This window comes from Cajanus cajan, chromosome 2 (assembly GCF_000230855.2).
Source record: "Cajanus cajan strain Asha chromosome 2, NIPB_CcT2T_4, whole genome shotgun sequence".
In the NCBI taxonomy this organism is placed as follows: domain Eukaryota; kingdom Viridiplantae; phylum Streptophyta; class Magnoliopsida; order Fabales; family Fabaceae; genus Cajanus; species Cajanus cajan.
The window spans coordinates 16,602,466-16,616,554 of NC_138518.1; the positions used below are offsets into that span (position 1 = coordinate 16,602,466).

The 14,089-nt window shown below is 31.7% G+C and overlaps 3 protein-coding genes across 3 annotated transcripts; all 3 read left to right on the forward strand.

The window, feature by feature from the left end:
- Positions 1–3,082: 3,082 nt before the first annotated feature.
- On the forward strand, positions 3,083–6,140 carry LOC109816538 (elongation factor 1-alpha). Its single transcript, XM_020381585.3, has 3 exons — positions 3,083–3,211; positions 4,368–4,840; positions 4,952–6,140. Exons 2-3 carry the CDS (start codon positions 4,379–4,381, stop codon positions 5,831–5,833), a joined length of 1,344 nt encoding a protein of 447 aa, XP_020237174.1. The 5' UTR covers positions 3,083–3,211; positions 4,368–4,378; the 3' UTR covers positions 5,834–6,140.
- A 1,038-nt stretch (positions 6,141–7,178) lies between these two features.
- LOC109816531 (uncharacterized) lies at positions 7,179–12,930 on the forward strand. Its single transcript, XM_083067980.1, has 4 exons — positions 7,179–11,644; positions 11,724–12,252; positions 12,347–12,393; positions 12,664–12,930. The coding sequence occupies exons 1-2, from the start codon at positions 11,273–11,275 to the stop codon at positions 12,045–12,047; spliced, it is 696 nt and encodes a 231-aa protein (XP_082924106.1). The 5' UTR covers positions 7,179–11,272; the 3' UTR covers positions 12,048–12,252; positions 12,347–12,393; positions 12,664–12,930.
- Positions 9,622–11,029, forward strand: LOC145954776 (uncharacterized). Its single transcript, XM_083069463.1, has 3 exons — positions 9,622–10,143; positions 10,232–10,313; positions 10,536–11,029. The coding sequence occupies exons 1-3, from the start codon at positions 9,622–9,624 to the stop codon at positions 11,027–11,029; spliced, it is 1,098 nt and encodes a 365-aa protein (XP_082925589.1).
- Positions 12,931–14,089: the final 1,159 nt, after the last annotated feature.

A 14,089-nucleotide genomic window follows, 5' to 3' on the forward strand; every position in this document is an offset into this window, starting at 1 on the left:
ATATATTCGTAACACGTAACATATAATGACTCATTGACCTAGTGGTAAATGAGTTCTATGTTATCTAAAAGGAATTAAGTTTGGATCCTCTTTAATAACAATGTGTATGGTTTTAATGTTTTAGTATATGTAATATATTGTATATGTATAATATATTTGTAATTAAAAGCATGTTATTTAGCATATAAGTGTTCATTAACTTAAAATTGAGGGGATCGGGTTCAAGGTCCTCCATGTAACAATATTTTTGAATGTGTTATTTGTAAAATATGTTCGACCATATTTGATTGGTTCAACTACATATCCAATCTAATATAGTAGTTATTTTGGCCTATTAATGGAATCATGCCTATGAGGGCAAGAAGTGACACATTGAAGGATCCAAGAGGAATGAGCTAGACATGAAGATTTGGGCAAGTTAGAGCCCAATGGGCCTGGTGGGCTTGGGAGGCCCAAGTTGCTACTCACATGGGCCATGCCCTGAGATACTCATTTTCTTCTATTTTGTATATATTATATTAGTATAGATTTTATATATTTTAGTCTTATATTTTGAACCACATAGATTAACATTTTTTGGGCCAAAGGCTTATTAGGCTTATTTTTGGGCTTTATGGGCCTTTGGGCTTTTAATACCCAATATTGGGCTCATTTTGTTTCTTTTATTATTTCCTTTTATTTGTATATGTTTAGTCATTGTATTTAGGCCATTAAAGTAGGAATATTGGAGGAATACTTAATAAGGTAAAACTAGCTTAAATTAGGTTTCATTTAGCATACATTTAAGTTCAATTTGAGTCACATGTTTTAGCCAAGGGTAGCTGCACATGTGTACACTCAAATGCATCTTAAATTCACGCCAGATGAAGTTTAATTAGCCATGATTCACGTTTAGCACATGGCAGGCCAAAGAATTTGAATTCAAAATTCAAATTCTTGGCACCAAAGTTCAAATTTGAACTTGGCGCCACTTTGGCTAGGTTAGTTGCCTATTTAAGTCTCTCCCTTCACATTTGTATTCACTTTGAACTTTTATGAGATTTCTGAACATTCACTTCAGCCAAATCTCTCTTAAAGTCACCCAAAGCTCATTGCTTAGTTCTAGAAATTCCTTTACTTTCTAGGGAAATCTGTGAGCAATCCTTTGCTCACCTAAGCTTGAGTGCTTCCTTCTTTGGTTTGGATCAATCCAATCCAAATTCGTCTTCATTTTCTCTTCCGGATTTACAACCAGGGACAAAGATCTTGTGAGGAGCAAGGCTAAGGAGAATCATCAATTCATCTTTCCTACCTAGTTCCATCACCTATCCATTAGTTTCTAATCGGACAGGTCGATTCAATTTTCATAACACTTAATCCAAACTTAAAAATATCTTTTTTGTCCATAGACATGATTATTCTAAATTAATATATAATATGTATTTATATACAGAGATTTTGTTTTCTTTCAATTTCTTATTTCTTCTTATATAAATTTCTTTATTCTTATTTTTAAATCAAAGTTCAATATTTATTTATTGAAAAAATTATGAATATTTAAAAATAAATTTGTCACAATTTTTTTAATCATAAATGTAAAATATAATTGATATGTTAAAAATATTTATTTATTATGAATTTTAATTATAATATAATTTATATATTTATATTTTTTTACTATAAATTTAGGTTATGTTAAATAAATATTTATTATGCGTTTTATATAAGTTTTTTTTCTTCATAGAAATGCAACAAAATACCAGTAGGATTTACGACAATCACAGCCATATTTAACCAATTGAGTTTATCGGTTTTAATCATATTATCCACACTTTATTTATGCATACATCACATGTGTTCATAACCTAGTTATCCTCACTCATAAAAATAAATATATTATCGAACTTTATTATTTTTAACTCATTTTTTTCTTAAGATAAAAAATACTAACTAAAGTACAAAAATAAGATAATTAATTGAATAAAATAATCACATCTCAACAATGTATCTAACAATTAATTATTAAAAGATAGGATAATTATTTTATCTTACCGTCTAATAATAATTAATATTTGAAACTAAACCTGTCTAATTAAATTAATCATATATCAAACTTATTCAAATTTTCTTTGAGATAAAAAAAATACATAAACTAAAATAAGAAAATAAAATAATTAAATAATATATTCTTATCTTAACCTTACATCCAATAATTAATTATTAAAAAATAGAATAATTATCCTATCTAATATATTATAATGGTTAATCTCAAAAACCAAACTTATCTAGTTAATCATATATCAATGTTACCCATTTTTTTTCACACGATAAAAGTGGAATGATATCATAACAATTAATCTCAAACTAAACTTATATCTAAAAGTTACTCAAGATAAAATACACATTAATTAAAATTAAAAATAAAAAATTAACAGAATAAGATAATCATATCTCAACATTACCTTCAATAAAAGATCAATAAAACAGAATAATTATTCAATCTTAACATATCATAACAATTAATCTCAAATTAAACTTATATCTAAAAATTACTCAAGATAAAATATACATTAATTAAAATTAAAAATAAAAATAAAAAATTAACAAAATTAGATAATCATATCTCAGACCTTCAATAAAAAATTATTAAAAAATAGAATAATTATTCAATCTCAACATTTCATAACAATTAATCTCTCATTCTAACACTATCTAATTTATAATTATGTTCATTTGAATCATTGTTAATGAACATATTTTTCTTAAAAAAAAAAAAAGAAGAATTTTTTAATGCCAACACTGAGCACGTTCGAACGTTGGCCAAAACGATGTCGTTCCAATATCTTAACCTAAGCTGAAACAATGTCGTCATTATCTCATTCTTCCTTTTTCGTCCTTGTCAGCTGGACTACGTTGAACCCACCAAAGCCATCACCAACGCAACCCCAAAGCGCGTGAACCCAACCCACACAAAACGCGCTACAAACCAAGAAGCGTTCTCAACACGCGCAACTCTACGCGAGTGGGGCATGGCTTCGTTCACACAAGCGAAGCGGGGCAGAATCGGAAACCGGAAAAGCTAAGGGCATTATCGGAAACGAAAAATAGCTCCCTCAATATAAAAATCTTCGAACCCTAGTTTTCATTATCACTCCGCATTCTCGCTCTATCGCTCAGTCTGTTTAGTTGCGGCTGAGGATTTCTGAACGAGCGACCTTCGTTCCTCGCAAAGGTAGCATCCTATGCTCTTGTCTCGTTGATTCGATCCATGCATGGTTTTTCTTTGCGATGATGTTTCTTCCGTTTGTGTTTTTCTGATTCGAATGTTAGGTTGTTTTGTATGCGGTTCGGTTTATGAGCCTTTGCTTTGCTTTTGTGCCGATTAATTGAAAGGGGTTTTCAAATTTTCGTGTTTTCTGTCGTTGAATCTTGTTCTTGTGTTCACAGATCTGTTGGATTTGTGTCATGAGTATGGGACTCTGTTTATTCTTTATGAGCTTATGATGCTTTTGGCTCTTTTATTATGGATCTGTTATGACGGTTTTTTTCCCTTATTGTGTTTGTTTACATGATGAAGCTGTTCTTTTGTGTTGTTGATTTGTTTATGTATTCGTCTATGGTTCTCTTTTTTCTTAGGGTTTGATATCATTTAGCTTGTTTGCTTTGTCTTTATAAATGATACATGCGTAATATTTTATTATGTATGCTAGCGTTTTTTTGACGAAATATTTTAAAGTATTTGGATTTAGTTGATGTGTTGTTTATTTATTTCAAATTTTTATGGATCCTTTGAATTGTGTTGTTGATTTTTTAAAAGAGTTTGTTTTTGTTTCTTCTTTATTGTAAACATTGTGGATAGGATTCTGTATGTTGCTAAAGATTGATTCGTCTGTTAGATATGATTTTGCTTGGCTGGTTTTCTTTTTTTGTTATTTTTAATGTTTATTGAGTTGTAATTTGTTTTTATATCTCTGTCTATGTTTTTATATCTTTGTCTATGTTTTTGCTAAGTAGAAAATGCTGTGCTAGAATTCAGTATGCTGTGATGGGTATGCTTTTATTGTTACAGATTGATTTATCTTTTGGATATGATTCTGCTTGGTTTCACTGTTTTGGAAATTGTAGTTGCTACTGTATAAGTGCAAAGTTGTTTTTCTTTCTTTCTAGATGCTCCTTGTGTTTATGCTAAATTGGAAACATTTTATATTGGATTCCAGAACTAGGTTTTTTTGTTACGTTAGGATTTTTGTTGGATTGAATTTTTCTTGACTTTATTGCTTTGGACTTTTTTTAACTATAACTGCGCGAAAGTCAAACTTTTTTCCCTTGGTTGATCTGTTACTTTTAATTATTGTGTTCTAACTTGTGTTTCTTTTAATTAATTACAGTTTAAGTCATCATGGGTAAGGAAAAGGTTCACATTAACATTGTCGTCATTGGACATGTCGACTCTGGAAAGTCAACCACCACCGGTCACTTGATCTACAAGCTTGGAGGTATTGACAAGCGTGTGATTGAGAGGTTCGAGAAGGAAGCTGCTGAGATGAACAAGAGGTCATTCAAGTACGCCTGGGTGCTCGACAAGCTCAAGGCTGAGCGTGAAAGAGGAATTACCATTGATATTGCTCTGTGGAAATTCGAGACCACCAAGTACTACTGCACAGTCATTGATGCTCCTGGACATCGTGACTTTATCAAGAACATGATCACTGGAACCTCCCAGGCTGATTGTGCTGTCCTTATCATTGATTCCACTACTGGTGGTTTTGAAGCTGGTATTTCCAAGGATGGACAGACCCGTGAGCATGCTCTGCTTGCCTTCACACTTGGTGTCAAGCAAATGATCTGTTGCTGTAACAAGGTATAAAATTTAGGCTATCTTTGAGACTTTGACTAATTTGTTTTGATGTGAGTTTTGTTATTTCTTATTTGAAGTTGCAGGTTTTTTGACTGTGTACTATTGTTGTTGCAGATGGATGCCACTACACCCAAGTACTCTAAGGCTAGGTATGATGAAATTGTTAAGGAAGTCTCTTCCTACTTGAAGAAGGTTGGTTACAACCCAGACAAGATTCCATTTGTTCCCATCTCTGGATTTGAGGGTGACAACATGATTGAGAGGTCCACCAACCTTGACTGGTACAAGGGACCAACCCTCCTTGAGGCTCTTGACCAAATCAACGAGCCCAAGAGGCCCACAGACAAGCCCCTCAGGCTTCCATTGCAGGACGTCTACAAGATTGGTGGTATTGGTACCGTGCCAGTCGGAAGAGTTGAGACCGGTGTCTTGAAGCCCGGTATGGTGGTGACTTTTGGTCCCACTGGGCTGACAACTGAAGTTAAGTCTGTGGAGATGCACCACGAGGCTCTCCAAGAGGCTCTTCCAGGTGACAATGTCGGCTTCAATGTGAAGAACGTTGCAGTCAAGGATCTCAAGCGTGGTTTCGTTGCATCCAACTCCAAGGATGACCCTGCAAAGGAAGCTGCCAACTTCACATCCCAGGTCATTATCATGAACCATCCTGGCCAGATTGGTAACGGATACGCACCAGTGCTCGATTGCCACACCTCTCACATTGCTGTCAAGTTTGCTGAGCTCGTGACCAAGATCGACAGGCGATCTGGTAAGGAGCTCGAGAAGGAGCCCAAGTTCTTGAAGAATGGTGATGCAGGTTTCGTTAAGATGGTTCCAACCAAGCCCATGGTGGTGGAGACTTTCTCTGAGTACCCTCCTCTTGGTCGTTTTGCCGTGAGGGACATGCGTCAAACCGTGGCTGTTGGAGTCATCAAGAGTGTTGAGAAGAAAGACCCAACCGGCGCCAAGGTCACCAAGGCTGCCCAGAAGAAGAAATGATTGCTTGTGTGTGATCATGTTCATGGTTACAGAAAAACCTTGTTCTCCCTTTATAGTAGTTTATCATTGCAGAGTCTTAGGTGTTTGTTTTATTTTCAAGTTTCTGCCGATTTCTTGTAGCCATAGGTTTCAAAACTGGGTTCTTGATCGGCGGTGGTGAATTTTCATTGCAGTTGTTTTTGGGAGTTCTGTTTTTGTTTCGATGTAAGAGTCTTCCATTTTCGCAAAGCAGCTATAGGGTTTTAGTTTATTCCTTTGCTGCTGAGGATGTTTTAATTGCATTTAATTCATAAGAAAGTTTTGTCAACTCTATGCATTATTTCCTTTTTTAATTTATTTGAAATGATGTGAGGTGCGTGAACAGGAGGTAGTTGTGCTCTTAAATATGCGATCGAAGGTTCCTAGTTGCACTAACGAATTGCTGTTGTCGTGACTTATTGCTATATTTAATATATTATAGTTATAAGCCTGTGCCACTATTTCTCAACACATACATCAGTGTATTGCCACGACAAAGGAGAAACAAGCTAGAATTTTCATAACTAGAAAAGGTAAGTGTAGCTTCAAAGCATCTAAAATATACCATCTGGATTCATTTGGCGGTTTGTTTAGAGCACAAAATTCGATAAACAACCTTAGCAGTGTGTTTGGTTAAAGTATTTTAATGAAGCAATTCATTTTTTTAAAGAAATTAAAATACTTTACTCTAATTTATGTTGTTTAGATAAGTTATTTTAAAAAAAATTTTAAATCTCTTATTTTATGAAGTATTTTAATTAAACTAAAAAGAGAGGAATTTGAAATTTCTTGGTCTCGATCAGTCGCTTCTCTCACGTACGTGGATGGGTCTCTCACGTTTGGGGTTGACTCTCTTACTCTCATACTTGCGATTTGGCTTTTCGCTGGTCATACTCGTGATCTCTAGCAGTTCTTTCTCTTTTTCGATTCTCGTTCTCTTGTTCATTCTTGATTTTAATATCGATTTCTTACTCGCTCATACTCGTCATTCTTTTGCGATTTTCGTTCTCATGCATACTCATAATCTAGATTTTCTTCTTGCTCGTGATTGTTTAAATTACAATCCTTGATTTTTTCATTTACTTAGGTTAGTTTTTCTTCTCTTTCAATTTTAGGGTTATATTTTAGTTTTTATTGAATTTGTATTAATCTAGGTTTTTATTTGCAGTTTCATGTTTGATTTCAATAAATTCATACATTGATTTATTTGTCACAAATTAATATTTCTCTGTTTTGTTATGATATTTGTCTACAGTATCAAAGCAAGCAGGTTGAGGAGGTTACCAGTATATTCTAAAGTATAGAACTTCCATTAATTGTTCATTAATTGTTCCTTCAGTCTCTCTAAAGGTACAATGCAAAACTTGATTTGTTATGTGTTTTTCCAGTTGTTTTATCCTGATAGATTTTTAGGATCTGGATTATTTAGTTATTATGTTGTAGTTGTTTCTTGTATATTATGGTCGCTGTCACCTTTTTTTCTCTCCCTTGAATGGGATATGATAGATTTTGTCATTGAATTATTATTAATTGCTCAAATGTTTTGTTAAATTTATGGTATAGTGTTTTGATTAAAGCATCCTTTGGAGCAAGTCCTTGTCTGTTTTTTGTTGAAATTTTTTTCCCTTCCTATGGGTAATATATGAAACATCCCATCAAATAGTTATAAAAAAATTGTGCAAGGTCTGTATAATGTAAATTTCCGATCCTTCTAGCTCTAACCATAGCTTTTGGCTAGGTTCTGCAAATTTGTGGTTGTGGCTTTACCTTGCTAAATTCTATGTTCACTTCATACAAGTTACTACTAAATATTATGTTGCCTCTACACTATTTGTGTGTTGTTAGCATTGGTCTTATTATTTTGTTGTTCTGGAAGTTGAGAGATGACATTTGTTCAATATAAGTGAGAATAAATTGGATTTGTGATATTCTGCAACGAATTTAATCATGTAGCTTTATTTTTATCGTTTGATTATTATGACCATCTTGATAAGAGCCATGTTCTAGGCTTCTAGCGCCTAGTCCATTTCAAATAGAAAACTCACAACTAATGAATATATAGGCAAATGAGTGTCATCTGTTTGTCTCTGATGATTCCATGCTCACAAAAAATCGGAAGGTATGAGAGCACAAAATTTGCATTTAACATTGCATTTTTAATCCATTGCTTATATCAATTAGAACCACATATGTTTATCCTGATGCATAGTAGTTAACCGTACTCTTAGGTTGTGGAGCGGTGGTGTGTCTCTATACAGAGCAGGTTGCATCACAATTTAGTGTCATGCTTGGAGTGGAATGAATTGTGGCATTATCGCAGCCATTAACGGCTGCTACTCATGCCTTTTGTTTTATTTTATCTGAACCTATTTTCCTACTCACGCCTTTTGAAGGGAAACAGGCACTGGTCTCTTCTCTCTTTGACATGAACCATTTGGCAAACCATGGCACACCAATAAGATTTTGTGGCCAAACCTACACGTTGTGAAACACTGAAATGTGTTTCTCTGTTTACATCCTTTGGGGTGTGTTATGTTCATGGAAAAGTAGGATCTATGTTTTGTTTGAGATTCTTTCTTTAATGCATTGTTTTTTCTTTATATTACCTTATGTTGTTAAATAACAAATAAAAGCATCAGAATAGCGGTCATCATGCTATCTCATTTTTGGGGTTGGTGGCTTTGTGCCGCAATCCGGGACTAACTACTATGTCTTGATGTTGATTATTTGTCGGTGGCCTATTGGCTTATCTTAATAAATTTATACCATTCTTTGACCATCTCCTATTGTACTTATTGGGCTGACTGTTTCATTATTTGTATGAGTTTTAAAAATGTGAAACTTATTTAAATATTCAGATTGGCTGGTTGTATGATGAGCAACATATCTTGAGGACCTATTATTAATCTGAGACTTGTGTGCAATTTTTCTAATTTAATGACAGTCATCTTCCATAAACACTTGAGAGAGAAAGGAAAGGGCTCTACTTTGTGATTGTACATGGGGATTTTATATTTTCCAGTGAGCAAAGGAGATGGTTGTTAAACTAATCTTTTGCCACTAATGCTTAGCTTACCTATTTGATTTGCTACATAGGCTCATCTTTGTTTCCTTTCTTCTCTGGAAAATGTCTATCACCTATTCTTAAGTAAGCTCTATATTTTACACTTTCCTTGAAAAGACCAGGAAATTCACATTCATAAATTGAACGTCTTATCTTATTAGGTGAGTTGCTTACATGGATATAACAAAGTCATGTAGAGAGTAAGGGTCATTTTAATTGTTTCACCTAAAGTTTTCTTCAGTCTTCCTCTACGTTTATATTTTTCATTTCTTTTGGATATCGAGATTTGTTTGGTTTGAAAGAACATTTTCAATATCTGTTTCCTCTTTTCTACTAGTAATGACAACAATGTCAAGTTTGTATTTTGTTTTATATTTTTAAATTCTTGTACAGGAATCATTGAATAATGCCATAAATCTTTGAAAATAGGAAATGTGATAGAAAGGTGTCATTGTTGTAATTATTAGTGAAAACAAAAAATGACAAAAAATGAATATTTTGTTTTGTTTCTTTGTTTTCAGTTAATATGATATCATTTATTAATTACCTATCATTGCTAATATCTGTATATTGAACTATTATGAATTTATATGTAATAGAAACTTGACATATATATAATATATTTTGAAATTATTTTATATTTCATTTTAATTATTTTAGATTTTTCTCTCTTATATTAGTTTCACTTGGTGTAGATTGAGAAGAAATGGATGTTAGCCTAGTTAATACCAGAATTACTTCAAGAAAACGTAAAAGAGAAGAGTTCAAGGAGATAACCATATTGGTTGTTGCTTATGTGGTTTATATGGTTATGAGTGTAGTAGCATGGTACCATAAAAATTATTTTGTTAAGGAACCACCCCATAATTGGGAATTGGAGCGGCGTAGTTTTCTTAATCGTCTTTATAGAGGGATGGAAAAAGATTGCATTGAACAATTAAGGCTCAGTAAGAGTGCATTTTTCAAGTTTTGTACAATTTTACAAGAAAGAGGGGGGTTAGTAAGAACAAGAAATGTTCCAATAATTGAAGCGGTGGCAATGTTTTTACATATTCTTGCTCATAACCTAAAGTACAGAGTAGTGCAGTTTAGTTACTGTAGATCTAAAGAAACAACAAGTAGACAATTTAATAATGTCTTAAGAGCTGTAATGAAAGTGAGTCAGGACTATTTGAAGTTTCATACCTATCTAGAAGCTCCAGGTGAAAACAAATGGAGATGGTTTGAGGTAAGTTTTTCAATTGTATGGCTAGTCAAACTTAAAAATAAACCTTTTTGAAAAACTAAATATGTGAATAAACTTATGGTCTTTGTAGAAATGTGTTAGAGCACTTGATGGAACACATATTCCAGTAACAGTTTCTTTTGAAGATAGGCCTAAATATCGTAACAGAAAGGGTGATGTCTCTACAAATGTATTAGTCGCTTGTGGTCCAGATTTGAGGTTTATTTATGTGTTACCTGGGTGGGAAGGGTAAGTAGGAGATTCTCGAGTATTACGAGATGCTTTACGTCGTCAAAATAAACTTGAAATTCCAACTGGTAATATATCATGTAAATAGTATTTTATTTAATTTTATCTTAGTTCTAGGTCGTGATTTTCATTTTTAAAAATTGTAGGTAAGTACTTTCTTGTGGATGCGAGATATACTAATGGTCCAGGATTTTTAGCACCATATCGAGGAACTAGATATCATCTAAATGAGTGGATTGGAAACACCCCTCAAAATTTCAAGGAGTTATTTAATCTTCGTCATTCAAGTGCACGAAATGCAATCGAAAGGTCTTTTGGAATATTGAAGAAAAGATGGAGTATATTAAGAACTCCTTCATTTTTTGATATAAAGACACAAATAAGAATTATTAATGCTTGCTTTGTGTTACACAATTATATAAGAGACGAGCAACAAATTGATCAACTTTTGGAGGTTCAAGACTTGGAGCTCTTATCTATTGTTGATGAGGAGCTAACTAACCAGCAAATTGAAAGAGTTCAAAACAATGTCATAGACGAGGTTGCAACTATTCAAGTTACTGAGGAATGGACAAGATTTCGAGATACATTAGCAATGAATATGTTTGCTAACTACCAAGTTAGAAGAAACATTGCTTAGGGAGATTTTTTTTTTATTTTTATGTAATTTCTATTGATTAAAGACTTCTTGTTATGTACTTGATGGACTTCTATGTACTAGATTGAAGAAAACTTTGGTTGAAATATTGTCTTTTGATAGCTTCTATTTGTTTACAAAAAAATATTTACATGATCTAGAATTATGCATTAGATTGATCAAGTTAATTTTGTGGGTTGTATATGATATTTTTTATGTGTAGGTTTATAAGTGGTATTAACTTCAATGGAGTCATCCAAAGCGAACTTGAAGGGAAAACGAAAGATGACAGAAAGAAGTAACGAGGAAACAAGAAGTTATTTCACATGGAATTTTGAGATGGAACGTGCATTAACTGATGTATTACGAGATCAAAGAATTTTGGGCAACAAGAGTGATGGAGCTTGGAAAAGGGTAGCATATAATGCTGCAGCTGTAATGTTAACTACCAACTTCAAAATCCAGGTCACTTGGGAAAATGTAAAAAATCGTATCAAACTTTGGAGATCATGGTATGACGTTGTTAGTGACATCCTCAGTCAAAGTGGATTTGATTGGGATGGCACAAAACACATGATTATAGTTGACAATGAAAATGCTTGGAATGAGTATGTTAATGTAAGTAATTTTATATTATCATTATTTAAAGCAATGTAATATTTTTTCCTATTACAGACTTGTTTCTTTTGTTTTCAAGGCCCATAAAGAAGCAAAACAATTCCGTTTCAAGGTGATTGCAAACTGGGATGATATAGTGGACTTGTGTGCTAAAGATAGAGCCACTGGACATGGAGCTGAGACTGCTATGGATGCTGATGAGGTCATGAGCAGAGAAATAAATGAAAGGGAATTAGGTTTAGAGGGTGCTAGTGATACCATATATTTAGATGAACCTGGCTCTACTACTCAAAGAAGGGGTCAATCTTCAGCTTCTACTAGCACACAATCTCAAAGGAGAAAGATAGGAGAAAAAGATGGAATAGCTAATTCGTTGAAAGAAGTTTCTGAATCATTAAAGTGACTTGTTCAAGCATTTGATATTACGATTGATGAAGATGCTTTTATTCAAGAAGTGTTAGCTGAAGCAACTTTGATACCAAACCTTAATCAACATCAATAGGCCAAAGCTGTTAAATGGTTATCTGACACTCCAAAACAGTTAGCAATTGTGAAAGCTCTTCCAATTGAAAAAAAGGGATCTTATGTTTTAACACATATTTCTTGATGTAATTTTTTTTACATAACTTCTTAATTTTAATTAATTTGATTAGTTATTGCAAGTTAGCTTTCTAACTTTTTCATGTATTTTGTATATTTCAGGTTTGGAGTTTTTATGCATTCTATGAATATTTGGATTTTATCATCAGGTCAGTTACTTATTTGACTTGATTTCTGAACATTTTTTAAATCCAATCTGTAAACTAATCTAAACCATTATTTCATGTTTAAGTTTTGCACCATGTTCCATGTGGCTCTTCATTATTTTTAGACTACACTCATGCTTAACATATTATTGTAGTTTATCATATATTATATACTTGTGTAAATTTAAAGTGTGATAACAAAAAAAAGTCTTGTTATTTGAGTTTTGATCCTTGGTCTTATTATTATTGTTATTTGTTTTTATTCTTTTGTAGGCATTGCTTCTATGAGGAGGTGAAAATCTTTGGACTTGAAGTTGTGATCTTGATATCTTCGACAAACTATATTTTATTTTTGTTATTTTAATATGGACATAAAATACATTTGAAATTTCATTAGTATTTGGTTTAAATTTGTACGAGATATTATGATTTTGAACCACCTATGCTCAAAGTTAAAGGTTCTTATTATTTTTTTCTTAGTTTAAAATGGACTTATTTCGTATGGTGAATCAATGTGCATTAATTGTTTTACATATGTTAATGGTGTTTTGAAGTTTTTAAATATGTTGTGAATTTAAAATATTTTTTAAATTTATAAAGAAAAAATTGATTAAATATAATGTCTAATACTATTTTTGAATTAATTAAAATTTTCTAATATTAAAATTAATTTCTAATTATTAAATATATTTTATTAAAATTTAATATTAAAACTTTAATTTTTTAATAAATATTTAAAAATAAAATTCTACTTGGTAGAATTTGAAATATTTTATTTAAACAAGATAATTGAAATATAAGATATTGAAAAATGCTGACTTTTTTTTTTAATATATCAATTTTTTTTTATTTTTCTGAATAACCTCACCCCCATTTTATTTACCAAAATGACCTATTTACTGTTTAAGGTGAGAAATCGGTTGAGGGGGAACCGATTTCTCACCTTCAATTTGTAAAAGTTATAAAACTTAGCAGTGAGAAATCAGTTTTACGTTAACCGATTTCTCAACTACATATTTTGTTTTTTTTTTTTTTTGGTTTTTGGTTTTTGTTTTTTTTTTCGTTTTTGTTTTTTCTTTTTGTTTTTGTATTGTGTTTTTTTTGTTTTTCGTTTTTGTTTGTTTAATTTTTTTGGTTTTTGTTTTTTTTTTTCGTTTTTGTTTTTTGGTTTTTGTTTGTTTATTTTTTTTTGTTTTTGTTTTTGTTTTTTTTTGGTTTTTGTATTTTGTTATTTATTTTCGTTTTTGGTTTTTGTTTGTTTGTTTTTTTTTTATTTTGTTTATTTAGATTTCTAATTTTTTATTTTCGTATATTAATTTTAAATATTCAGTTTTTTTTTAATTTTTTTAGTATTTTCAAATAAAATAATTTAGTTAAGTTTTTCGAATAAAAATAAATAATGAAATAATTAATTAAATAAATATTAATTAAAAATTTTAACAATAGATAAAATATTTATATAAATACTAGAAAACAAAATACAATATTTGGAAGGTTTGATGACATTTTAAGGTTGATGACTTGAACTTTCTTGACGGTAAGGACATTTTTTCTTTGAGTGACCTACATTTCTACAGAGAGAACATCTTTTTGGTTGTCCTGGTTCAACCATATCCATTTCAGTGCGTATTCTGGATGACTTTGGACGACCTTTTTTATTTCTAATCTTTTCCGGATTTGGTATGATTTGCGGTTCTTC

What these genes read in the sequence shown, in the direction of transcription:
- LOC109816538 (XM_020381585.3), top strand. Translation starts at nt 4,379, where the DNA reads ATGGGTAAGGAAAAGGTTCACATTAACATTGTCGTCATTGGACATGTC. An exon ending in TGATCTGTTGCTGTAACAAG is followed by an intron (nt 4,841 to 4,951) that starts GTATAAAATTTA and finishes TTGTTGTTGCAG; the next exon opens with ATGGATGCCACTACACCCAA.
- LOC145954776 (XM_083069463.1), top strand. Translation starts at nt 9,622, where the DNA reads ATGGATGTTAGCCTAGTTAATACCAGAATTACTTCAAGAAAACGTAAA. An exon ending in ACAAATGGAGATGGTTTGAG is followed by an intron (nt 10,144 to 10,231) that starts GTAAGTTTTTCA and finishes TGGTCTTTGTAG; the next exon opens with AAATGTGTTAGAGCACTTGA. An exon ending in TAAATATCGTAACAGAAAGG is followed by an intron (nt 10,314 to 10,535) that starts GTGATGTCTCTA and finishes TAAAAATTGTAG; the next exon opens with GTAAGTACTTTCTTGTGGAT.
- LOC109816531 (XM_083067980.1), top strand. Translation starts at nt 11,273, where the DNA reads ATGGAGTCATCCAAAGCGAACTTGAAGGGAAAACGAAAGATGACAGAA. An exon ending in CTTGGAATGAGTATGTTAAT is followed by an intron (nt 11,645 to 11,723) that starts GTAAGTAATTTT and finishes TTTGTTTTCAAG; the next exon opens with GCCCATAAAGAAGCAAAACA.